The sequence below is a fragment of the Marmota marmota genome, unplaced genomic scaffold (genome assembly GCF_001458135.2).
Source record: "Marmota marmota marmota unplaced genomic scaffold, marMar, whole genome shotgun sequence".
Lineage (NCBI taxonomy): Eukaryota > Metazoa > Chordata > Mammalia > Rodentia > Sciuridae > Marmota > Marmota marmota.
The window spans coordinates 30866219-30893933 of record NW_026000093.1 but is presented as its reverse complement, the minus strand read 5'-3'; the positions used below and the strand labels follow the sequence as shown (position 1 = coordinate 30893933).

General features: G+C 38.3%; 1 protein-coding gene and 1 pseudogene across 1 annotated transcript; one reads left to right on the top strand and one right to left on the bottom strand.

Annotated features, from left to right (window-relative positions):
- Chmp4c (charged multivesicular body protein 4C) lies at window positions 1-27571 on the bottom strand. Its single transcript, XM_015485920.2, has 5 exons — window positions 27211-27571; window positions 7237-7414; window positions 4843-4957; window positions 1224-1377; window positions 1-1032 (listed from the first exon to the last, which is right to left on the bottom strand). The coding sequence occupies exons 1-5, from the start codon at window positions 27554-27556 to the stop codon at window positions 968-970; spliced, it is 858 nt and encodes a 285-aa protein (XP_015341406.1). The 5' UTR covers window positions 27557-27571; the 3' UTR covers window positions 1-967.
- LOC125610520 lies at window positions 8612-9027 on the top strand (annotated as a pseudogene).
- Window positions 27572-27715: the final 144 nt, after the last annotated feature.

Sequence of the window (27715 nt, the reverse complement as noted above, 5' to 3'; positions counted from 1 at the left end):
TGTAATGATTTTTTCATTTTATGGTTTATGGCATTTTATGAGTAATACATAATCTTATAATTTATCTTCATTTAAAAACAATTATGGCCAAAATTTTATTCAGGACATACTTTGAATTGTCAATATTTTTACATAGTTACAAAGTGTATCCCGGAACTTGTAAAAAAAAAAAAAAAGTGCAAGAGAGCACAAAACAGAAAAGAATGAACACTCACATTTAACACAGAGAAGCCACAACAGCATCATAATGGCCTGGGAGTGTTAACGCAGCTCCCTAAGTGGCTAAATTACACCCCAGAGATTCTCACTCAGCAGTGTAAGCCTTTAGTGCTTTCAGACATTTTGGGAAATGCATCCATTGCCCCATTCCAAGCTTAATTGGCATAATAAATGTCAATTAAAGCTCCTTTAAGATTTTAAACTGCAAGACTCAAGTGCAACTATGTATGTATAGACTCTTACGGAGACTTCCCCACCAGAAGTCTTTCCTAAAAGAGACTCCACATATTTAGGTTTACCATGGGCGACATGGATAGACAACACACAACCTTGCATTCACATAGGAAAAGACGTTTCCCCAGCTATCCTAAACGTGTCCTTCATAAATGGCTTGCAAACTATTACATATCATACATGTCAGTAGAATTCAGCTTTCAACAAACAGAGAGAGAACATCAACTCAAGGACGGTAAATACAGGAGTCAACAGAGGAGAGAGACGTGTGTCCCCCACCATCAACATGGAGGGATCCTTTCAGAAGCTACCAGGAGGTCCTTCTTCCTCCTTCATTCGGTGTCTACACACAACTCCTTTCCTAACTTTTACTTATGAGGCTTAAAAGACAATTATTCATTCATCCAGTGTAAATATAAAGCAGGGTCTTTGTTAACTTCTGAACTTGGCAAAAATATTTTTTATGTCTCATACATAGTTCATCGATTTCGATTTCAGGAAATTCCACTTTATATTAAGTAGCCCAAGCTGCCAATTGCTTGATTCCATCGTCTTCGTCTTCTACCCTCCTGGAAGAGGCTGGAACATAAAAATGATTTTTAAAAAATTAGTCATTGACATCACTCCCACTTTCAGCCTACAAAAAGGTATGAATTACACATAAAATGTGTTTATTTATGAAATCAAATGTAAATGAGTACTAAAAGAAGGGACGTGGCTATTATTTTTAGGAAACTGTAAGAACACAGGTAGTGGAGATGGGTACAGACCTGCTCGAGATCGGTGTGCAAAGGAGGATGCCGCTGGCCCTCTCTCTGGCTGTGCTGGGAGAGAAGAGGAAGGCACATTTGGAAGCCGAATATTTGTCATCTTCTTGTTTAATTCCTCCTGCTCCAGTTCTTCAAGTTCTGCCATCAACTCATCCTGAACGTAGGAGAAAGGAAGAATTACAGAGTTAACGTTTCAAGAAGTGGGTTTCCTTAAACACAATAACAAGAACATCTGCTACCCAATTGATATGTGAGAACCCAGTGAAATGGAATATTTATTTTAAAACTAAGTCTTTTTTGCAACACTGAGCAATGATTAAAAAATGAATATTTTGGGTTGTGCAAATTTGTTGTAGTTAATCTTATAATACTTCAGTAAACAGCCATTCAAGTAATTTGTGCTAGCTGAATATATAATCTCAGTTTCTGGGAAATTTACACCTTGCCTGTCATTTTTTCAATATGCTCTCTTCTTTTCTCCTGTTGAGAAGCTATGAAACTTTAATTGGAAGAAATAAATATTTTTATTTGGGCTAATGCTATTGAAAATAGAACAGTAAGCATAGCAAAAACCATAATGCAATAAAAATAAAAAGAATCAGAGATACTGTGGTACCTTTATCAAATCATCAAAGTTAACATAAATCATGTGTGTGCTTGGGTTAATAAAACTTCAGTTCAAAGACAGGTATAATGTATTTCTTTAACAATAGTCCAAAAGAGTCTGGTTTAATCTTAAACTATTCCCCGAACAAAAGCTGTAGAGAGGCAACATTAGTTTGAGATCTTAAGGATGTTCGTCACCTTGTACCAGGTCTGAGATAACCTGAAGTATTTCACATCTCTTGCCTCCATAAGTCTCAGATAGAGATCAGCTCCCCTCAGGAAAAAGTCAAGAGTCAAAATTAAATTTACCATCATTGAATTTTTTAGGTTATCACAATTAGAAATGACCTGGGACACCCTTAGAGTCAACCAGGTAGATTCTTCATTCATTCATTCACTCTTGATTCCACAAATTTAGGACAGAGTTTGAACTCAGTACTAGAGATGCAAAATTGAATCCACACTCCCCACATTCAAGGAGTGCATGCTTAAATTTGGGAGAAAGCCATGTAAACAAATATATTAAAGTAAGGTTAATAACACCATGGAGCAAGAGAGGAGATACTTAAGCCAAGTCCTCATTGATCAAATTCATGAGTATCAGATTTGCAGAAAGTTGACCTCTATTAAACTGACTGCACATTAAAAAAATAAAATAAGAAGGTGTATACCATCAGGTCATGTGAAACAGCATGATGAGTGTGGCTAAGTGCTTTACACTTCTCCTCAGTTTATATAAATAAAATGATAATAGAATGAATAGTCTGATGCCTAGTTCTGCTCAAAAAACAAACATAGTAACTGTGGTAATGGCAGAATGAGCTGCTTTATGTTGACTGCATGCCCAGAATGCCATGGGTACTTGACAATTACCAACAGCACCAGAAAGACATTGATGTTTTCTTCAGGAAATATGATGGACACAGTAGCTATCTCCTCCATCATTTTTAGCCTTTCAGTTCCAAACTCTTATTTGATCATTTTAGAAAAGAATTTTAGAATTTAATAAGCTTTGGAGATAATCCAGTGATCCAAGAGTTTCCATTCTATCTATGAGAAAACTACAGGTGAGAAAAGTAAAGGGACTTAAGATGTCCTCATAAGCCCAAGGCCCTTTCCACCATGCCACAATGCATGCATTAGATGCTTGTTAGTCTACACCAGGGTTGGCAAATATTTCCTATAAAGGGTCAGGTAGCAATGTTTTAGGTGTTGCAGGTCACATATCTTTCCATCACATAGTCTTCTTTGTAGTTGTTTTCTACAATACCACAAAACTGAAAAACCTTCTTGGCTCTAGGCCAGACAAAAACAAGCAAAGGGAATGATTTGGTCTTCAAGCCATATTTTGTCAACCTCTTGTCTATGCCATTTTTTTTTAGTACCTCACTTTATTTTTATTGGTTGTTCAAAACATTACAAAGCTCTTGACATATCATATTTCATACATTTGATTCAAGTGGGTTATGAACTCCCATTTTTACCCCGTATATAGATTGCAGAATCACATCGGTTACACATCCACGTTTTTACATATTGCCATACTAGTGTCTGTTGTATTCTGCTGCCTTTCCTATCCTCTACTATCCCCCCTCCCCTCCCCTCCCATCTTCTCTCTCTACCCCATATACTGTAATTCATTTCTCTCCCTTGATTTTTTTCCCTTTCCCCTCACATCCTTTTATATGTAATTTTGTATAACAATGAGGGTCACCTTCCATTTCCATGCAATTTCCCTTCTCGCTCCCTTTCCCTCCCACCTCTTGTCCCTGTTTAATGTTAATCTTTTTCTCATGCTCTTCCTCCCTGCTCTGTTTTTAGTTGTTCTCCTTATATCAAAGAAGACATTTGGCATTTGTTTTTTAGAGATTGGCTAGCTTCACTTAGCATAATCTGCTCTAATGCCATCCATTTCCCTGCAAATTCTATGATTTTGTCATTTTTTAATGCAGAGTAATACTCCATTGTGTATAAATGCCACATTTTTTTTATCCATTCATCTATTGAAGGGCATCTGGGTTGGTTCCACAGTCTAGCTATTGTGAATTGTGCTGCTATGAACATCGATGTGGCAGTATCCCTGTAGTACGCTCTTTTAAGGTCTTCAGGGAATAGTCTGAGAAGGGCAATAGCTGGGTCAAATGGTGGTTCCATTCCCAACTTTCCCAGAAATCTCCATACTGCTTTCCAAATTGGCTGCACCAATTTGCAGTCCCACCAGCAATGTACAAGTGTACCCTTTTCCCCACATCCTCGCCAGCATTTGTTGTTGTTTGACTTCATAATGGTCTATGCCATTTTTTAAACTCAGTTATCACTCAATTCTCACTTTCTAGGATTCCATGGAGCCACATTGTACTTGTTAGATGTATCGTTTTTAGTATCACATAGAAGGAAGTTGGACTCTTTGCTATGCTACTCTAGTATGTGGACATGTTTTTAAACATGCCCTAGGCCTACTTGTGTATGCTTTGAGTAGCGCAGCTGAAATTCACAGTGCAAACACCACCAACATAATTACCTCCTCTCTGTATTATTAGACTGATTAATCTAAACAGAATGTATGTGTTAATAATGCCACCCCACATTATGTTGTTTCATAATCTGACTAATAAACAGAGGCAGCCGGACCTCTAATTTAACATCTACAAAGCATGATGCCTGCATTTTGCAAAGCAACACAGTCTGCTTTGTTTGCCCAGATGTGTGAGCACTCGATCCCTCCTAATGGGGCTATTCAGACTCCAACCATTAAAAGTCAGTAACTTTACATAATCACATTCCGCTTTTCCTTAATAGCTGAAAACTTAATTAGGAGGCTGTTTGCCAAACTAGATTAATCTTTCCTTTAAATCAGAGCTACTAACTCTTCATTTCTCCCTCAAAAGAAGTGCATTTTCAACAAATATCATTTATTCTCCAAGGAACAAAAGAATCTACCCACTACATGCTCTAGGCTGCTACCCTATTGTGGTATAGCAGCCACAAACCACATTACCATTGTGTTACCTACCTCATCAAAGCCATCGTTAAATCCAACCCGTTGAGAAAATGCTTCTGAGATTTCTTGGGCAATGTCCTGTTGCTCTGTGATGTCTTGCATCAAGTCATCTATTTTGTTCAGATCCCTGGCAAATAATAATTTGTTGAAATATTTTAGGATTTTACCTTAAAATTATAAATGTAGGCATAATCCCATATGAAAAAATTAGTGGATTTCTTTTTTATTTGAGATAGAGTCTTGATGTGTTGCCCAGATGGATCTCAAACTCCTGAGCTGAAGTGATCCTCCTGCCTCAGCCTCCCAAGTAATTGGGATTATAGGTATATACCACCAAACCCCACCACAATGAGTCAATTTAATATAAACTTTGTGTGTGTGTGATGCTAGGGATCAAATCTGGGGCCTTGTGCAGGCAAGGCAAGTACTCTACCAACTGAGCTATATCCCCAGCCCATAATATAAACTCTTAATTATTTCAGTAGCATAACAAAAATTCCCCACTGATATAAAGTTGATAAATATCAACTTAAAAATAATTTGCACTTCAAAAAACTTAACAATCCTTTATATGCACCTATATTTTAAATATTAAGTAAATATCCATTACCTTTAGGAGTTACTATAAATCAAATTATTTTATAACAGAATTTATGGGGCCATTTTGAAATTTTGTATAAAAGGGCATTTGTAAAAATTTAGATATATACTACCATATATTACTTCTATAGGAGATATACCACGAACCACCAGGGACCACCAAGATGGAGATATGTATGGCAGCTCTCAATAGCCACTTTCTGAAAGCAGCATTTGTAGAAGCTGAACTCTGGGACTAGAGATCTAATTTCTAAAATACCTCAGATCCTGATGCCTTGAGGGTTTTCCCATAGTGTGATGCCCCAGGAGATTATTAAAGGGAAAAGGATTTGGCCTATGGGTACCCCAGAAGAATCAGCAACTACAGCAAAGGAATCCAGGTGTCTCCAAATCATTCCTTCAGCTCCAAAACTAGGCCAAGCTGATTGGATACAAGGATACAAGGTTACTTCATTATTAAGTAACCTAAACACTGAAAGTTTGTGTCCCAGAAGAATTAGTCTTTTTGAGTTTCTCAGATTCTCTCCATATGCTATGACCACAGAGTACTCTGACATATTTTCACGCAGTAATCAAAAAGAATACTTTTATCACTCTCCTACACCCTTTATCTCCAATCCTTACTATTATATCTATAATGAATGTATTTATTAAAAGGAGAATGAGAAATGTGTTGCTAAAGTTTGGGGCTGGGTGTGAATTTTTCTCAAAAGGAACACAATGGTGTGATGCTGTTGAGCTATCTGGGGAGAGACTAATTTGTACATTTCAGCACCCAGCTTCCAGCAACCATAGAGAATTTAGAGTCTGATAACGAATCTAATGACCTCTCTAAAGCTGCCAAAATGGTGGCTGATTGTTAATGAACTACAAAGGCAAGAAAATGTTCGAAAGGCTGTCTTCACTGCCCCAGCCTCTGCCTTTTCCACTCTTCCTATCCTGTGCAAATCTGTCTACATCCCTCAGGCATTCATTGCTCTTATGCATCTTTGACCAAGATTCCACTGTCATGACTAACACCAGGAAAGGATCAGGTCACTGGCATTTACTTCCCAATGTGGGTGTGAACCAAACTGCCACCAGCCCCACTACCACGATGAATGATTATTGAGTGCTTACTCTGAAAACTGTGTTGAGTGCATTTCATCTAGCATCTCATTGAAATTTCCAATTTACAGATAAGGAAACTGAATCAGAGAGAGAGAGAAAGCAATCTGCCCAAGGGATTGTCCCTGGGCAGCTGGGATGATAAGCCAGCAAATTTGAGCCCCAAAGTATAAAATTTCATTCCCACAACTATTACTCTCTCTATATTCTGTATCTATTCTACAAAGTTCTCAAACCTTGGGTGGTATCAGAATCACTTGGGAAGTTGGTTAAAAACAAACAAACAAATAAAAAATCCTATCCTACTTCCAGGAACCTGGAATCTGTTCCCTTTAACAGCTCAGATTCCCACCCAAGTTGGACAACCACTATTCCTCGGCACAGATGTTGACATTGAAGGGTCTTTTTTTAAATTATAGAATTAAGGTATGTACAGAGATGGAATTTCAAGCAATCATAGAGAACTAAGAAACATGAAGGATAAAAATGTACACCCTTCTTTTTTTCATGGCTGGTTGGTTTGTCCTCATCTTTTTTGTCATGGCAACCTCTGATTTACCTCTGAGAAAGCATTCCATTCAGTATGCCAAAGAGCCTCAAATGAGTAAAGAGATTCCTGCTAAAATCATCATATAATTTCAAGGGCTTTTCCCAACACTGAGGGCATTTATGATTCAGAGGGAGAACAAAGTCACGCACATGTTTTCATGAACAGCTTTCATTGCCTTTGCTGCAAAGCCCATGTTCCTCAACACCTCTGTGTTGGTGTGGGAGTTTTCCAAAGCTTCTCTCTGGAACTCAATGGTGGAAAGGGTGCCGTCGATCTGAGTGAGCTGCTTTTCCAACCTCTTCTTTCTCTTTAGCGCCTGCAATGCAGCTAAACAAGGGAGAGACCACATTCATAAGGGAAGAGACACTACTCAAGGCATTTACACACACCACCCACAGACTCAGAACTGCTGATACCTAAGACAAAGCGCACACCAAACACTCCTGAGACACTAAAGGGTGACATCTCTCAAACACTGTGTTATGCTTTCTTCCAAAGATCTGGAAGGTACAACAGAGGACGCAAAGTCAATTATAATATTCCATGAAATATAACACAGAAACATTTTTTTAAAAGATAAAAATATGAGTAAAACTATGCAAAACAAAAAAAGTCTTTAGAGGACCAAAGGACCTGAATGGTTGTCAACTCTAGTCCTCTTCCTTAAAGGTGAGTTTATGGAGACACATTTAATTGACTTGCTTAAAGTGAGACCACTAATGGGTGGCAGCTGGAACCAGATCCTGGAGTGTGGACCTACATGTCTTGATTTGAAATGATTAAGAAATGGTCATTAAGGTTACATCTAACCAAGTGTCCGTGAAATCAGTGCAGTTAGAGTCATCCTCAAGGAGTACATGGCATATGGGTGTCATAAAAGAACACTGTCTTCAGAGAAACAATATCCAAATAACCTTCTTATTCACCCCTTAGCAAGATAATCTTACCTATATCAATTTGAAACCACAAAACTAAGAGTCCTTTGACTTTAGCATTTTGAAAGGCAACATTATCAGGCCCTAAAATGTTCATTTTTTATATTTATTTTTTAGTTGTAATTGGACACAATATCTTTATTTCACTTATTTATTTTTATGTGGTGCTGAGGATTGAACCCAGGGTCTCATGCCTGCAAGGCGAGCGCTCTACTGCTGAGCCCCCTAAAATGTTCATTTTTGATAAAGCATTTGGGGGAAGTGCAAGAAAAGAATAGCAGAAGAATGTTAGCATAAAGAGAAGTGATAATTAAATGGATTTGACAAAAGAACTCAAATAGTTTGTGGATTTGGACAGAAGCAGATGAGTTATTACAACATACTTCTGGGAGAAAACTCCTTCTGTTCGCAGGAATTGCTTTTTGTAACTCCAACAAATTTACTTATTCCAGTGTTTTTTCACTGGTTCACAGACTCATAGGCATTGTATTTTCTTAATAGATTTTATTAGTCATCTGTGAAGCTCTTTTCCTCCCTGTCTGGCTACCTGAGGATCAGCCACCATCATGAATGACACATTCATATCCAGACCAGGAAGTCCATGACCAACTGACCACTTCAGAGGGAACAAATGGTTACTGATTTCCTTCACCTTGAGAAGACAACAGTACATAAAACAGATTCTCAGGAAAATCTAGTCAAAATGTACAAGACCACCCCAGACATCATCTTTGTTTTTGGATTTAGAACCCATTTTGGTGATGGCTTTGGCATGACTTATAATTCTTTGGGTTATGCAAAGAAAAGTGAATACAAATATAGACTTGCAAGACATGACATACACAGAAGAAAAAGACCTCAAGAAAACAGTGAAAGGAACAGAAGAATAGAACAAAAGGAGTCAGGGGAACTGCAAAGGCCAGTGTTAGTGCCAGCAAAATGCAGAGTAAAGACTCTGCCATGACTATCTGTGGCAATTGTGCCAGTTTTTCACAAGAGGGTTAATAAACTGCAAAGACTTTAAAAAAATCAGCACAAAATATCATCCTATATCCCACTTATATTTTTTTTCCTTAAATTCCATCTTGTCTTATATTCATATTTTGGCCTTCTTTTGGTTACAGTTTGCTTTTAATAAACTTTTTCATGGACCTCTATTTCAAATTTTTATTTGCCCCTTTTTAGAATGCCTATTAAAAATAGCATATACTCGAATGTTGTTATGGTTTAGGTATGAGGTATCCCTCAAAAGCTCTCGTGTGAGACAACACAAGAAAGCATAGAGGTGAAATGATCAGATTACGAGAGAGGTTTAACCTAATCAGTGCATTAATCCCTTGATGGGGATTAACTAGGTAGTAACTGTAAGCATGTAGGGTGTGGTTGGAGGAGGAGGGTCACTGGGGGCATGACTTTGGGGTTTATATTTTGTCCATGGTGAGGGGAGTTCTCTCACTCTCTCTGCTTCCTGGTGGCCATGTCCTGCATCACACCCGTCCACCTTGATGTTCTGCCCACCTCAGGCACAGAGCAATGGAATTGGTGGTACCTGAACTAAGACCTCTGAAATTGTGAATCCCAAATGAACTTCTCCTCTTCTAAAATTTTTATTGTTGGGTCTTCTGGTCTTCTTTTTTTCAGGGGCGTGGTACTGGGGAGTGAACCCAGGAGTACCTAACCTCTGAGTTACATCCCCAGCCCTTTCTATATTTTATTTTGAAACAAGATTTTGCTAAGTTGCTTAGGGCCTCAATAAGTTGCTGAGGCTGTCTTTAAATGTGATTCTCTTGTCTCAGCCTCAGGAGCCACTAGGATTACAGACATGTTCCACTGCATGTGGCCATAGCCTCATTTATTACAATAATTGATTTTACAAAATATGATCTTTTTACTGTCAATTTCTGTGTCTTCTGATTGCTGTACATTTTGTCCTCATTGCTTTCTTTTCTTTATGTAGATTAGTCAAGTATTTTTGTTCATTTTTTCACTATAATTTGTGCATATACTAAATTTATTCTCCTAACAAATACACTTGTATTTAAAATATACACATATAATTAAATAAGTTTTATAACCCTATTGAAAATTAATCAGTCTATAATTTACTGTTTCCAAACAAGATTCCCTTCCCACCCCAGACTCCACAATGTCTAAATAATCTGCAATTTTTTTTGACTTCGAGATGACTAACAAATTTCTTGCTATTCTTTCAATTTTTTAAGGGACTCTTTCTCAATAATAAGCATCATATGCATAATTTCACTAGTTATTTACACTAATCTGTATGTTTAGTGGCTTATTTTCTTACTATTGCTCCTTATATTCTACATTGTTCTCTTTGATGGCTTTTTAAATTTTACTGAAGTGAATCTTTTTTCAGCAAAGTATTTTTTAGCATATAGATAAAATACTGTAGATATACTTATATAAATGTGCATAGATGTAAACTCTGAATACCTATAGGTCTGAAAAAATCTTTATTTTGTTTCAAACTTGCATGATAATTTAGACTTTTCCAGAATTCTAGATGCCAAATATTTTAAAATTTTAAGACTCTATTCTGTTGTTTTGCAGTAGTCAACATCTCAAAAGTTTGATTAAAAATATTCTAATTTATTTGTAAATGCTTTGCCTTTTTGTTTATCCTCTGAAAGTATTTGAGATTCTATTTTTTATATTAAAGTCATGAAATTTCCCTAGGATAATTCTAGGAATGTGCCTTTTATCTTTTGTTTTTTCCAACTAAGCATTTTTATTGTGAAGAATTAGAATAAAAATTTCCTTTAGCTTGAGGAAAAAGTGTTCCATTATTTCTTTTGTTTCTTCTCTGTTCTCCAATATTTCTGTCACTCTCCTCTGAAATCTTCACTTATTTTTAAATCATCTCTACCATCACCTGTTCCCACATAAACATTCTGTTTCCTCTCTTTTGAAACCTCTGTGAGATGGATACCAGCTTCTTTGGCTCTATCCCCTAACCTATTAGTTTGTCTCTCCATCTTTTTGATCAATATTCAGGGAGAATTTCTTGATTTTATTTTCCTGATTACTAGTTTCATCTTCACCTATATTCATTTTACCTTTCTCTTGCCCTTTAATTGGTTTTTAAATTATGTTTTTAATTTCTAACTTCTTGTTTTCTACCTGCAGATTTCTATGGCAGCATTCTCTTGTCTCACAGATGCAATAGCCTCTTGAACCCTGAAGATTCAATACAAGATGTTTATTTCCACCTTTCATTTCCGAAACTCTCTCTCTTCTCTTGGGTTCCATTGTCTGCTTTGCTTACCTTGATGCTTTTGCATAACTGCCCTTCCTCAAAATGCTTCTGATTGTCTCTTGTAGGTTCATATTTATAAATGAAAGGCTAGAATGGTTCCTGTAAGTTGCTGTGTGTCTTGTAGTTACAGAAGCCTCTCCTGGAAGGAGAAGGCTGCCCACAGCTCTGTGGAACAAGTGGGAATGCCGGCAGGCAGGCTTCCTTCCACAGGAGGGAGCGAGCACACAGCTGGGGACTCCTACAGTTGCCCAAGAAAGGCTTTGCTTTGAGTGTGAAATATTTCTCCCTCCTGGCAGTGGTGACTTTTCTTCCTACCCTCACTACCCACTGTGGGGTCCGAGGTTACCTCAGGCTCTGCTGTTTTCCTCTTCCGGTGTGGCACCACAATTAAGCTTTTATTGAACAGCATTACACTTTAATTATAGAACAGCTCTTATTTGCTTATCCTGTCCTGTAGGAAAGAACTAAAACAATTTCTTCTTAAGTCAATTGGCTCAAAGACCTTCTTACAAGATCACACTTAAGACAGCCTTACCACATTAATGACCAATCTGTGGGAGGGTTTTCTCCAATGCACAGGGAGAATGGCCAGCTGACCCCCTGGGCTATCCCTCTGTCTGTGGATCCACAGCTACTGCTGTATCTACCACACTGTATTGTAATTATTTGTAAAATCTGTTCTGTTCCATCTCTCCTGTGCCTAATTATAAACATTTTGATGAAAGAGCATCTTACGTCTCTGTTTCTCCAGCAACTTGTCCAATTCCTACGACTGGGTCAATAAAATACATAACAAAAAGTAACATTTACTGATAATTTTCTATATGCCAAACTGGTGCTAAGTGCTTTGTGTGCATGATACGATTTATGCCACATAACACACACACACAAACACAAGAGTACATACTACAATAAGCCATTTTAAAGATGATGGAATAAACTAATATTAAATGAATAAATTTCATGATTTTGTGCCCACAGTACAATAACAACACAGTCCAGTGAAAAGAGTATGGAGTGTGGACCTTCTTCCCCAATTTAACAGATGTGTCACTTCGCTTCTTTGAGCTTCAGTTTGTTGTTCTGGGAATGGGGATTAAATCAGGCCTAGGAATTATAAGAACTGGGATCATTTATATAGCCCCTGTGAATGACAGGGGCATAGCCACTAAATATTACTATCAATGTCAGTGATTTATATAACATTCTTAATAAGATTGTCTATCCCAATTCTGATAACCCTTCAAAACAAATTACTTAGTTTTTTTTCGGTATAACTCACCATAATAGGAACACAATATTACAAAACAGCTGTGCATTTCAATAGGTACAGCAAACCATGGTTTCCAGCAGAGAATCCTAAAAAGCTGACTAGCAAATACACATCTCTTCCCCCAGCACTCTGGAACGTTTCCAGGGGGTCTCCTCCCTCACTTGCCAGGCTGTTCTGTGCAGTGGTACCTACTGACCCAAGAACATTTCCTTCCAGAAAATTTTACAAGTTCTCCATGAAGAAATATGCCATATTTCCTAGTAAAAATTATAGATTTTTTTTAAATTAAGAAATATAATTTGGTATAAAGAAGTCTTGGAGTCTCCAAACCTATATTTTAATCCTATCTTTGCCACTTAATAACTGCGCAAAATAATCTTAATGTGTACCCTTAACTCTCCTTACTGATGTCCCCTCACTGGAATAATAACAACACCTAGAAGACAACAATAGAACTGAGAAGCTGCCTGCTTCCAAACCTGGGCTCCCTCAATCTACAACTATATGGCTTTAAATAACTTGCTTAGCCTCGTGGTTAATGGGAATATACCTCACTCAGTTGTTAAAGATTAAATGAAATAACACAAGTAAAATGCTTAGTGCCATGCCTGGCACATACTGCATAATAACTAAATATTAGGGGTCTTTGTCCTCATGGCCATTTCCTTCATAGGCTGTCGGAACCCCAACAGGGAATATACACAATATGAACTCACCATTTGCAAAATGGTAATTATTAATAAATTCTGGTTCGGACACGATTTTAAATGCCTATGTTAACACATGGTTTCTGCCTCCCAAAATATTTAAGAGAAATGTAAAATTCACTCAGGATTGGGACCTCAACTTTAATTCCTATATTGCAAACTACAGATTGGCCAGCACCAGAGTCCCAAACTCAGACAGAGCCAGGAAGGTAATGAAAGTAAGTGAAGCAGAGAGAGGGTCAGGAAAAGGGCTTTCTTTCTTTTCTCTCCTATGAGAAAGAGAAATGTTTCTCTACTGTACCATTAAAAAACAGTGACAGGACAGGCACAGCGGCATGCACCTCTAATCCCAATGACTCGGGAGGCTAAAGCAGGAGGATTGCAAGTTCACGGCCAGCCTCAGCAACTTAGCAAAACTTATATCAAAATAAAAAATATTAAAAGGGCTGGGGATGTAGCTCAGTGTGATAAAGCACCTCTGGGTTCAACCTCTAGTGGAAAAAAAAAAAATCCAGTGCCAGGGCATTGGACACTAGCCTCAGACTCAGGACCTCAAGAGAAGTAAGGGGGACCCAGAGACCAGAGAGCATGTGCATGATCTAATAGAAGCAGCACCTCTGGGCTTCTGTCTATGGCTGCCCTGCAGACCTACAGGCCTAGCCCCCCATATATTCCAAAGAAGTAAGAAATCTGGATTTGCAAGCAAAGTCCCCAAATTTTAATTTTAAATACTGATTTAAATATTTTTTATAAATCTTGCATAGGTAAAACCAATGACTCCTACATGACTAGATCTCACATCTACTGTGACTTTTGTTTTTTAATATTTTTTAGTTGTCAATGGACCTTTATTTTATTCATTTATATGTGGTGCTGAGAATCAAACCCAGTGCCTTACACATGCCAGGCAAGCACTCTACCACTGAGCCACAACCCCGGCCCTACTACTATGACTTTTTGAGAAGGCATGCAACAAATGCTGCAAATCAAGCATAGCTCCTGATATGGTAAAGGACACTTTTAGAACCATGTAGTTTAACCTGTTTGGAAGGTATAATTACATTTTCCAGACTCCCAGCATGTGTTTTTAAGCAGCTGGTGAGAACTGGGCAACTTTCTTTCTAAAACAAAAGAACCTATTGTATCCCTCTATGGTGGAGAAACAGCCAAGAGTTTCCTCTTCTCACATAATAGTGACGTCCCTTTAGCAATGGAGCTGCAGAACAATGTGCTTTATGTTCAGGAGAACATAAGTCAATACAGGAGAGTCCTGACTGCTGACCACCGGAGATTGAGAATGAAATGCAAGAACTATCCACTTCAGTCAAAATAAAAGCCATCCTATACAACTCTGCTGCCAAAGGAGGAAGACTTTCAGTCATCTGCTCCAAAGAACTTAAAATAGCAAAAAAGGGCTGTAGCTTCATTGCTTGAATAATGCGTAGGGCATGTTGGTTTTAAAGGTCAGTCTGTTTTCTCATCTAGGATGTATAAATGTGTGCATTGCTAATCCTGGCAAACAGGAAGAACCTTTTAGGAGCCATTTTATCCAGTGACTTCAGACAACCCTGGTCATGAAATATGAAACTGCATTACGTCAGCTCTTCTCTATGAATGGATGAGCTCTAAGGAAGGAAGAACTAATAGACGAGAGTCTGAAGATTAAGCCAGTTATGAGAGTTCTTAAGAGAGCTATGTCACAGATAATTGGTTATGTCATCTTTTGTTTTTAACTGGGGAATCTCATGATCAGGTTTTATTTGAGGAAGTTTACTGTAAGCCCTGTTCATATTCACATACAAATCACCTCGTAAATTAAGCAGTGCCTTCCATTTGTGGTACATGATTTTAGTTCTCAGAAAGCACAATCTGAATAAGCGTCACAAGCATTTTACAAGTGGGATAAAAATAAAATCTTTGGGTTCAAAATCACAGGTTAGATTGGAAACAGCTGAGGAAATACTATAAAATTTTAACAGTCATTTAGCCTGGGACATCCCATTATGAATTTTCCTCGGTTTGTGCACATTCAAAGAATGTTCTTTGTTCATTTATTTCAGTAACCTAACACACACCTATTAAGGATCTACCACATGCCTGGCACTTTTAGGAACTAGAGGAACAAAGGAACAAGATGACAAACTCAGAAAGGCAAAATACAAAATGGATTCAGTTGCTTATTCACTATGCTGTAAGCATTTATTAGGGCTGGGGGTGCAACTCAGTGGTGGAGCACTTGCTTAGCATGTGCAAGACCCTGGGATGGATTCCTGCACCACATAAATAAAAGAAGCATTTATTAAGCACCTACTATGTTATAGGCACTGCCCCCAAGGACAGTAATATGCATAAGTAACATTCTCCATCTCAAGTCGTAGTGAGAATGAAACATGTACACAGTACAATGGATACACAGAGATATTTGAATCTCTCTCTCTCTCTCTCTCTCTCTCTCTCTCTCTCTCTCTCTCTCTCTCTCTTTCTCTCTCTCAGGGGTAAGGGAAGGCTTCAGAGAGGAGGCAATGTAGATAAAGCCCAGTGACTATCTACACGTATACTCAATACACTGATCGATAAAAAAAAACATGACCTCTCTCCTACTGCAAATCTCATACCAATATGAAGTTTCTGGCTGAGATATATTGGACACCAGGAACTATAAACCTCACAAATAGAGCAAATCACACCAGCTTGCCACACCAGCTGGATCTTATATATAACCTCCATATTTTCAGAGGTCTCCCAATATTAAATGTCATAAGAAGGGTAAATAGCAAACTAAAAAAAAAGCCTGGAACACAACAATGAAATATGGGATTTTACAATGGCAAGACAGATGCCTGAGAAAACAGTAAAAGGGAATGAGATTGGAGAAGCTAAATCAGAGGTTTTCTGAGGAAAGAGCATTTGGAAGTGGAATATTGCAGTGAGCAATCCCACAACTTTGGACCTCATTTTGTATTTGAAAACATAGTGTTTGATTAATATTACAAAGTGCAAAAGATAAGTGGATCAGTGCCCTCCTCCTTCGCCAGATACAGAACAAATAGACAAGGACAATTACAGTGATTTTCCAACAGAAAAAATGCTCATCGCCTCATTCTAAATGGTTCACAGTTGCTTTTGAGGATGAGGCCATTCTTGCTGTCAGGATAGCATACAGGAGAATATTAGAGGAGGTAAACCCTAAGGGGAAGCTCATGATCCAAAAATGCTATCAACCCTGAACTATAGAAAAAGCAGAAATGTAGCAAAAAAGACTTACTTTAAATACCCAGTGAAACTCTCATCCCTTATAATTAATTGCTACAGAGGTCAATTGCCAGGCAAGTAGAAGTGATCTGTTATTGGAACAACATACCAATACATTAATTAAAATCTACTTGATACTCTTTGTGAAAACCTAATTAATTGTTTGACACCAGGCAGAATACATAACTGACTGAATATTTTACTTGCTACTAGTATTATTCATAACCTCACAAATTGGTAATCTTTGTGGACCTCCTGTTACCTAGAATATAAGAAAAATGGTATGAATATGAAATCAGCAAATGTTAACAGAAAAAAACAGAAATAGCTTCTTATGCTTAATTTTACAGGGTATATGTGTACTTGGGGTGTAATATATACATCTACGTATGTAATATGTTATTTAAATGTTATGTATATATTTAATGTGGTTCTATTTTCTACTTATTGGAAAAATTCTTTGTTCATGTGATGCAGCAATAGTTTGAAGCACTATGCAAGTAACCACGAATTTGCTCTATCACTTGAAGTTCAAGGACCAACAAACTATATTCCTTTTAGATCTCACCGTCTATGACTTTATGACCACTCCTTTGAGAACTTATGGTAAACAAATTTTGGAGTCATTCAAGATGAGTATTAGTATTTTAAACTCTTTAGAAATATACTTATCCTGAAATTAATATCACACTATACTATTCTCTAATTCTTTAAAGACAAGTAACACTCAACAAATCAAGATAGTTTTCATGAATAAAATTATTAAATATTTAAAGCTCACAAAATGATATAACATGGGATCTCATATGTGTGAATCTTCATGTGTGTGTGTGTGGCGGGGGGGGGGGGGGGGTTCTGGGGATTGAACCCAGGGGGCACTTTACCCCAGAGCTACATCCCCACCACACCTTTTTATTTTTTATTTTGAGACAGGATCTCGATAAGCTGCTTAGGGCCTTGCTAAATAGCTGAGGCTGGCTTTGAACTGTGATTCTCCTGCCTCAGCCTCCCAAACTGCTGGGATTACAGGCATGGGCCACCACAGCTGGCTGCATATACAATCTTTGAAAAGTATACAAATTAGTTTAACATAATCATAATTTTTTTGTTCTCATTCTCTCTCTCTCTCTCTATTTCTCTCTCTCTCTCTCTATGCAGTTAACAGAGTGTAACTTTTGCATTAGGATAATATTCTTGTTCAAACTCTAAGGTTTTATTTACTTCCACTCTGTATGTGCTAAATATGTGGAAAGAAATGGTATAGCTGTGAGTGGTACTATGTGCATGTAGTCCCAGCTATTTAGGAGACTCAGGTGGGAAGATGTCTTGAGACCAGCCAAGTAAACATATCAAGACTCTATTTCAAAAGAAACAAATAAAAATTCAAAAAAAGTGGTAATGTAAACAGCATGCTTACTGAGCAAGGCCCACAGAACAATGTCACACCGCAGAAAATAAGACACACCCATTATGACTATGTAGCCTACAACACTGTGTGAAAAAGTCAAAAAGATTCACTGGGAATTATTTAAAGAGAGAACAAAATGTCCAAAGTGCTAGTCAAACATTGGGTTGCATAATTTTTTTTCTCTAAACTTCTTTTGAAGCCTTCATTTCCTTTAAGCTAGATGCTTGACATTAAATTTTAATTTTTAATCAAGGATTTCACTTCTAATGCAGGATTCCTAACTTTTCATAGAGAATGAGCTCCTTTTCTTTGCCTGTAATTTTAGAATCACCATTCTTGCTTGCTTCCTTTTTGAGTGAGTTTTCTTCTGTGGGTAGTGATTACAGGGTTGGTATTTTAAGTCACTAGATTGCTAGACTGAATAAGAGATTAATGAGGCTGCACAGGGCTATGGTAGTGGGGCCTGTCCCTACCTGAGGAGCTAGCTCATTGGTTTTGTTAGAACTTCTACCAAAGGATAATCCGTAGAAGCAGGAAAGACTAAAACCACTGGTAATGTGTACTGAAAGCATTAACCTGATTACATTTACTAAGGGGGAAGATCAAGAATGTGATTTAAAATAATAATAATAAGTCCTAAATATTATCTGTTATATTAAGTATCTGGGATAATTAAAAAAGTACATTCACATGCAATCAAGCTTATTATACAAACAGAACAACAGCACAGTTCACTCATGCCCATTCCAAACCTGACCTATAAAGCAAAATAAGTTTAAAAAACTGAGTATTAGATATTGAACCTTCTATCTCATTGGCTAGAGTAGCATACATTTTTTCCTTTCCTGTTATTTTGAAAATTATCTTAAATGAATAGTTCTAAATGCTGAGAAACATGCCAACACCTTAAGAACACATGTCGGGGGCTGGGATTGTGGCTCAGCAGTAGAGCGCTCACCTAGCACAGGTGGGACCCAGATTCGATCCTCAGCATCACATAAAAATAAAGGCATGTGTTGTGTCCATCTACACTTAAAAAATAAATATTTAAAAAAAGAGTTTAAAAAAAAGAACACATGTGGGTAAGCTCACAGTTCTCTTCTGCCATAGTTTCTTGAAACTGTATCAAGTCCTCTGACACTGGTATAGTTACAGGTTAATGCAGATTTTCTATGTTTCTCTATCTTATTTTGTCTGATTCAATAAGCTGAAAAAAATAGTAGACAACAAGAAAACTCACATTCTTTTTTAACATACATATTTCTCCAAATATAGTGTCTTCCCACTCTGGTGGAATTTAAATGAAGAATAATAATGAATGTTTCAATATTCATAATACTGTTTCAAATTCATTAATGTTTTAGAAAAGTGGGTGTAGTGTTATGCAACATTACAAAGAGTCCCAACTGTTCTTCTGGAAGTGGCCAGAATGCATCAGTGAATTGTCAAAATCTGTGCCACACGTACATGACAGAACAATTTTAGAGCTTCAATATCGTACACTTTAATTCTGAGAAGTTAGAAAATAAAACTGTGAATACTACAAGTCCATATGAGTTCCCAAAAATGAAAAATGCCAAACTGTTTAACCTTATGGGCATCTTTTCTTTGGATGCTGACTCAAAGGAAAATTCACTTGTTGGCTTTCTAATCTAGCACAGAAAATCATACAGGACCACAGTACTTTTTTTTCTTTTTTTTTTTTTAAGAGAGAGAGAGAATTTTTTTTTTTTAACAGCGANAACAAATGCCAAATGTTTTCTTTGATATAAGGAGAGTAACTAAGAACAGAGTAGGGACGAAGAGCATGAGAAGAAGATTAACATTAAACAGGGATGAGAGGTGGGAGGGAAAGGGAGAGAGAAGGGAAATTGCATGGAAATGGAAGGAGACCCTCAGGGTTATACAAAATTACATACAAGAGGAAGTGAGGGGAAAGGGAAAAATAATACAAGGGGGAGAAATGAATGACAGTAAAGGGGGTAGAGAGAGAAGAGGGGAGGGGAGGGGAGGGGAGGGGGGATAGTAGAGGATAGGAAAGGCAGCAGAATACAACAGACACTAGTATGGCAATATGTAAATCAATGGATGTGTAACTGATGTGAGTCTGCAATCTGTATACGGGGTAAAAATGGGAGTTCATAACCCACTTGAATCAAAGTGTGAAATATGATATATAAAGAACTATGTAATGTTTTGAACAACCAACAACAAAAATTAAAAAAAAAAGAAAAGAGAAAAAAAGTGGGATAAGCAAAATGATAATGGGTTGAAATGTAGGTCAGGTGTATTCATAGCTAGATGAATAACTGAGTTTAAATATCTAAGTTTCAAAACCTGAGTATTAGATATTTGACCTTCTATCTCATTGTCTAGAATAGCATACATTTTTTTCCTTTCCTGTTATTTTGAAAATTATCTAAAATGAATAGCTCTAAACACTGAGAAACATGCCGGCACCATTAAGAACAGCTGTGGGTGAGCTCACTCAATGAGCTAACTCATTGAGTGCTGATCTATCAAGGGGTAGCTGAACCTTAGATGAAACATTGACTCGATCATGCAGAAGTTATCTTGGAATGAAGTCTTCAGTAGAAAGCCATAAGGTTCTGTCCTTTTCTCTGTCTTACTTGATATTTTAACAAATATCTCTGTAACAACAAAAAGATTGATTATGGCTGATTCAACTAAAAGAAAGAGCTCATATAAAAGGCAATAAAATTGGAATTAAAAATTTTCAATTTTAAATTACGAATTTAATTTAATTTCAGTTAAAATTCTTAACCCAAAATAGAATGTTTAATAGAAATAAATGTAAAGCACTAAATGCAAGCTTGAGTGAGAAAATCAATTAGAGGAGAGGGTCCTCATCTGGCTAGGATTCTCTTTCCAAATCTAGTTAAAAAAAAGTAAGACACATGGGCACCTGAAAAAGTATCCACAAACTGAGGATGTATTGACAGAGCAAAAGTGATAACAAGCCCAGGACACCCTGTGCTGGTCTGTACCTAGGTGTGTGAGTGAAGGCCTAAGTCAAAATAGGATCCTTGCCAGGATCAGAGGGAAACAGAGGCAGTGGGGGTTGAGAAGTTTTAAAATCATAGTTTAAGCAAGGGGGATTTTCAGGTGTGGGGCAGATGTTTTAGGGTCCCCCACTATGGGGTAACTGTCTATGTGAGGAAGAGAAACGTGGGTGGGGTTGAGGCTGTGGGAAGGATCACATTTCTTCACATTTCTGTAATCTGTATTTCTGGAAGAAAGAGGGACAGTTGATTGGGGAGGAAGACCTGCCCTAGGTATTAATTAATCATCCAGTCAAAAAAATTTATTTTCCCTTCCAGGCACTGGAATATTGAGTATAGTACAAGATAATCAGATAAACAAAGGCAAACAGAGCAATATATGAGAATGCCCAGTTGTAATTTGAATACTAGATAAATCTGAAACCCTCCTTAACTGGTTGATTTGTACCACCTATAGACATATAAATGTCCTTAAGGAAACTGGGTCATAAAAAAAAAGAAAAGAAACTGAGTCAGATGGCTATAAAGATCTGCCAGAAGCTCCTCAATTGTTTCTTCAGAAGTAAACAGAGGGGATGGTAGGTAAATATTTTTCTCATCCAGGTATCTGAATGACAACAGAGAGGGAGAAAATCAAGAGATATAGGATAAGGGAAGAAAACAGAATAGAGATTAGTTTCTTGCAGTTGAACAGAGCACTGAATAATATTTCACAGGCCCTCAAGTGTGGTGGAGATCAGAATCATTGAGCTGCTTCCTCAATTTTCAGATATCTGGACTACACACCTAATAAATTTAGCAAGTTCTGGTGAGCAAACATTTTAATAAGCATCCAGAAGGAACACTAATGCAGGTAATTGGAGAGCCACATTCTGAGAAACTCTTCAGAAAGGAGGTCACCAGGTAAGCTATATCACCCAGGGGACTTCTGCCAGGGTCCTGCGGTTACCTGAGCCATGCTTTTGCCCTCGGTGTTAGCTGGCTGTGTTGTGATTCTCTTCACACTGAAGTCCTTGTGGTCACTGGTGAGTGAGTGTGGAAGAATTCAGCCCTATGACAAGTACAGTTAAAAGCAAAATCAAGAGACTAAGGAGGTTCCTATCACTGACATAAGAGTGGGATTGTGCACACACCCCTGCTCTGCTGCTCTGCAGCAGACCATGTCTGCAGCATGACTCTGAAAGCAAATCCATCCCTGTCAGTCCACACAGCCCAGACTCCAAAGCAAGATAGCTCATTCAAGTAGAGGACACTCTGCCTGGGCGACTCACTTCACCATACAACCTGACGAACTGGGGGAGCAGCCTCAGCACCAGATATTCCCTTGAATCATATGTAATATTACCAAGGAGAGCTTTGGGACAAATTTACTTCCTGACTGTCTCAGCTTTTTCTTTCTATTAACCTATGAGATCAGCAAGCTGAAGCCTACAGAGAGCCACAAATTGAATTCACTTCTTTCATCTAATTACATATCTGGGGTTGTTGCTCAGCCCTCAACAAGACAAGCATCAGGGCCATGACAAGGGTGAGAAGAGAAGGAGCAGGTAAGGCACAAAATGCTAGGCAGCACTCACCCAGGTCACACAGGTGTGTCCTGAGTGTCTCACCTGCTGCTCTGTAAACTGGGCCCTGGGGGACAAACCTCAGCACAGTAAAGGAGGTTTGCTAAGGGAATAAAAATTCTAAGGAGAATGAGGGAAAGGGCTCTCAGAGAAAAGATTGTTGTCCCACAAAGGAGATACAGTACATTGATTCAACATTATTCAAGGAGACAAAAATCTGGGCCAGTAAATGGGCTGACTTCAGCTTCAAAAAAAAAAAAAAAATGCTACTATGATATACCAAGACAGATATTTATAGAGCAGTATACCAAGTGCTTTACACAGAAATGTCATTCATCCTCACAACTCTAAGTATCTGTTATCGATGCATTATGCAGATGAAGAAATGGAGAATGAGAGAGGTTCCAAGCGTCAGATTTAGGGTCACAGAGTTGCTAAGTGACAGTCAGGGCTAGAAATCAAGCCTAGGCCTGGCTGTTCTGAAAGCCAGGTTCTTAACTCTGACACCAAGTTCCTTTATATTAAATTATAAAAATTAAAACATGAAATTGCACTTGAGCAAAATCCCTACGGCCATCTGTCAGGGATATTATAAAAAAGACCTCAAAAAGGAATTAGAAGAGTAACCTCTAAGGTATGTTGCCAAACCAATGTGGCAGCAGAGGTTTGCAGTGAGCTAAGATAATTGACACTCTGGAGGCCCACCAGCCTGGGGCATGGAAATTCCAGGTGACTTGCCATATCCCAGTGAAGCATATAAATAAACATTGCCATGGGGGCATGATGTGAAAGGGACCAGGAAGCACTGGGAGAGTAAAAGACCTGTTTTTTCTATCTCATTAACATTACTATGGATTTGGAGTTCTGATACTGAAACCTGGCAACAGGGCAGAATCAGCTGGAAGCACTTCTTTAAAGTCTGATGCCTAAACCCATTCCTGAGAGTTATATCAGAATCTACAGGAGCGGACTCCAGGCATCCAAGTGACTTTATTATATAGCCAAGACTAAAAACTGCTGTAGGTGACAGAATTCAGAAAGGGGAAAAAATATTAAGCCATGTGTAAGTTGGCTTTTGTATAAAAAAGAGCACTAGCTGTAAAGCAGGTGTTATGTGATAGTAATCTGAAGAACTAAAAAATTAAATTATGAATCTTGCTCCAATTGTTATTCTTCATTTGTTTTGGTACTGAGAATTGAACTCAAGGACAGTTTACCACTACGCTATATTCTCAGCCCTTTTTATTTTTTATTTTGAGATAGGGTCTTGCTAAGATGCTAAGGCTAACCTTTGAACTTACACAGTTCTCTTGCCTCAGCTTCCAAGTTGCTGGATTAGAGACATGCACCACAGTACCCAACTCTAAGTAATACCCCTTTGGACCAATAGAACCTTTTTGTGTGTCAGGGGAGGGGAGGGTGCTGGGGATTGAATCCAGGACTTTGTGCATGCGAGACAAGCACTTTACCAACTGAGCTATATCCCCATCCTCCAATAGAACCTTGAATATCATGATATTATGGTTGTCCCAAAGTCAATTTGGTTATACATACTTGGATTCTTTTTGATAGATATTTATGGTAACCCCAAAAGAAGTTTAAGATGAGGAGAATTAGATATTTCTGCACTGCCTTGCTACAAGTTATCATGCAAACAAGATTCTGACTAAATTCTGCAAATACTTTATTAAATAAGCATGCACTGGTAAGCAAGCATAAACAGTTTGTCAATCTGTTTCACAAGCTCAATGAATTCCCAACTCTATGTCCTTCAGATGCTCCAAGGCTCACTGAGGCTGACAGTGACATTTCCTAGAAGGTGCTGTGCCCTACTGGAGATGCACTCAAATCAGAAATCCACCAGAACCAATGACAGGATGCCACACTGATTTGAGATCAAACCTCAGATATCACCTGGTTTTAAGTAGTTATGTACCTAGTAGATTCTCCTCACGAGTTCGTACATGGGGGACAAGGAAATGTCTCTAAATCTACCTTAGCCAATCTACAATTTCACCAATGAGATCCCACTTCTAACACTTGCTAACTTAGAAGTTACTTGTTTTTCCAGTAAAACTCCTTGTGGGCATTTAGATTATTGTCAAGGCTTCTGTTGTACCACAGTTCATTGAAGAACTTTTAGTTTTTAATGCAATGCTAGCTGTAAACTTGGCAGTGTGTTAATTGACCAACCAAGTATAGAAGCAAAGCTTTAACTGCACATTCACTATCTCACTCTGGTTACAATGTAAACTACAGCCATTCTAGCAATGGCATAAAGCAGCATGGGGACCATTTAGTACTGAGTATACAGAGTTTTAAGTTACTATGACTGTGAAAATAGTGGCTAACAGAGGTAATTAGATGTATATGAAGTTATCTTGTACATTTTTTCTTTTTTATATATGACAGTGGAATACATTACATTCTTACCACACATATAGAACACAATTTTTCATTTCTGATTGTATACTAAGTATATTCACACCGATTCATGTCTTCATACATGTACTTTGGATAATAATGATCATCACATTCCACCATCATTTATAACCCCAGTCCCCTTCCTTCCCCTCCAACCCTTCTGCCCCATCTAGAGTTCATCTACTCCTCCCATGCTCCCTCTCCCAATCCCACTATTAATAAGCCTCCTTATATCAAAGGAAACATTCAGCACTTGGTTTTATCTTGTACATTTTGAAGATATTGATATTAACAGCGTTTCTAATGCACAGGGCTGTGATTGAAATTTTTCCATAGTTTATACAATAGATGGCCTGATGCTAATCAGCCTCTGCTGCTTACTTGCAAGGGCTACTGCAGAACCAGGCCTGGGCTAACACCTGTGAAGTTTCCAAGTACAAATGGCAAAGAATGGATGAATTTCTTAACACCAATTGGTGACTTATTCTTTACACTTGCATCTGTAATTTCCCTGATTCAAGGAAGTTAGACTGGTGCTCTTAGCAATGTCTTTAATTTTCTTTGTGTTTTTCAAAGTTAGCTTTTGACACACTTTAGTGCATTGCCAATTGGAGGACATTTCTGGGGGGAAAAAAAGAAGTAATAAAACACATATTATTTTACATGTGATTCTCTGAAAGCAAACCTACATGTTTACCAGTTCCTTGAAGAAGATATTCAGTTTTTATGATCATTTTAAACCAATATTTACTAAGCAACCACAGCAGACAAAACTACACACAAATCCAAATAGATGACAAAGTCGAAAGATGCCTTGACAGACACTAAGCAAATGTCAGAGTACATATCAAACTGAGGAAGAAGGGAGGAGTAACAGATTGACCAGTGACATTTTTGACCAGTGACACATTTTAGCAACCCATAATGATATGGTCTCAGTTTAGAAACTGCCATTTAATAACTTCCTAAAATATTTTCTGACATAAAGTCAAAATAGAAACCACTATTTAGCTCTAAAACAAGCTTTAATATGACTAAAAGATATATGCAATAGAAGAGAAAAATGAAACTTGACTTTTTCATTGCCAGTAATAACTGGCCATAAAAGTATCATGCCTGCATTTACAAGAAGAAGCAGGCTGTCACGTTCAACTCCATGAGACACCATTCCTTTCCTGCCTTAAACAATGGCAGCATCATTAGGGTGAGCTCAATCTTCCCAGGGCTTCTTCATGACTAAAGAAGCCCAACTTGAAGATGCAGATGTTTAGGGTTTGGAGGTAAGCAAAGTCCGGTTCTATCACTTCTATTTCTGTGTCTGCCTGATATTATAAGAGCAAACCACTTCATCTTCTCATTGGGTTTTTATATGTGCCATGGGTACCATTTGGATCTAGTCCTAGAGAGAAAGCCATATACTGTAGAAACCAATTAACTCTGGCAAAGAACAAAGAGTTCAAGGTGCAACAGGAGAACCAAGAATCATTACTGACTCAAAGTCCCTTGTGTGTGGTAAAAGCCAGTGATAGGAAATTTAATATTTAATTGTTCAACTTTTTTTTTAAGATCTCAACTACACAACAGCCAGCCAAAGTTTTTAAAGTCTGAGGAGCAAAGTAAGCCAGAACAAACTAGAATATGCTTCACTCGTGATTTATGTGTGATTTGTGTTGGTATACAAACATACAGCAGAAAACTTAATTGTGCAGTACTGGAGTGGGAGGGCTGGACTAGGGAAAGGAAAGCCAGAAGCAAAATTGAAGGGAGTGTCAGAAAATTCAGTATTCAAGATAAATAACATTTACTGCAATATGTACTAAAACTCAAAATTAATACAAAAATTCATAATAAACAAAATATCCCATGAAAAAAAGAATTTTAAATAAAGAAGTGTCATACCAGATACCAGAGAAAAAGAATCAGTAATATCTATCATGACTTGATTTGAACACTTAATTTGGGGTTCTTCATGGATTCTTTTTTTTTTTTTTTAATTTGAGTCTTTTAAATATGGCATAAAAGCATTCTCATTTCGAGATTTTGGAAGCTCTCTTACATTTTGCCATACAGGTAAGTACCTTGCTCAGCTTATCCTCATCACCGGGCCCTGGGGTCCAGCATCAGTTCCTAGAAAGGCTGTAAAGCAAACCCTGCCGCCTGGGGGACCAGGGTGCTGTGCTCCCCATGGTCCCCAAGGGAAGGAAGGGCCAGAGGTAGGTGGGAGAGCTGCAGCCTGGGGGCGCGACCCCAGCCTACCTCGCTTATTCTGCGTGCCGTGCTTCTTGGCCAGGGACAGTTCTCTCTGGATTCGGTTCTCCAGGTACTCTTGTTTCTTGCCCAGCATCTCCTCAGTCTCCCGAAGTCGGGCCAGGGCTTCCTGGGGGCTGGGAGCAGCCCGGGTCCTAGAGGAGCCTCCCCCTTTAAAGAACTTGCCCAACTTGCTCATGGCTGTGGAGTTGGAGGGTAGTGCTGTGCCGGGGCGTCTCCGTATCTCCCCAGGGCTGCGCCCAGGGGACAAGGGGGCGAGAAAGTCTAGACCCAGCAGGCGACGCTCCAGGGAATCAACAAGTTGCGGGCGCAGGTGACACACACTCCTGGGCATTTCCTGGCTGCCAGCTCGGTCCCGCCCCTCAGCGCTACCGGGAGGGGAGGGCAAACCATTCCGAGGCGGCCAGCCGGCGCCACCCGCCCTCTGGGAGTTGTGGGAGAGCAGAGAAAAGTTGAAAGGGGCAGAAAGACTGCGCCAAAGTTGCTGCCTGAT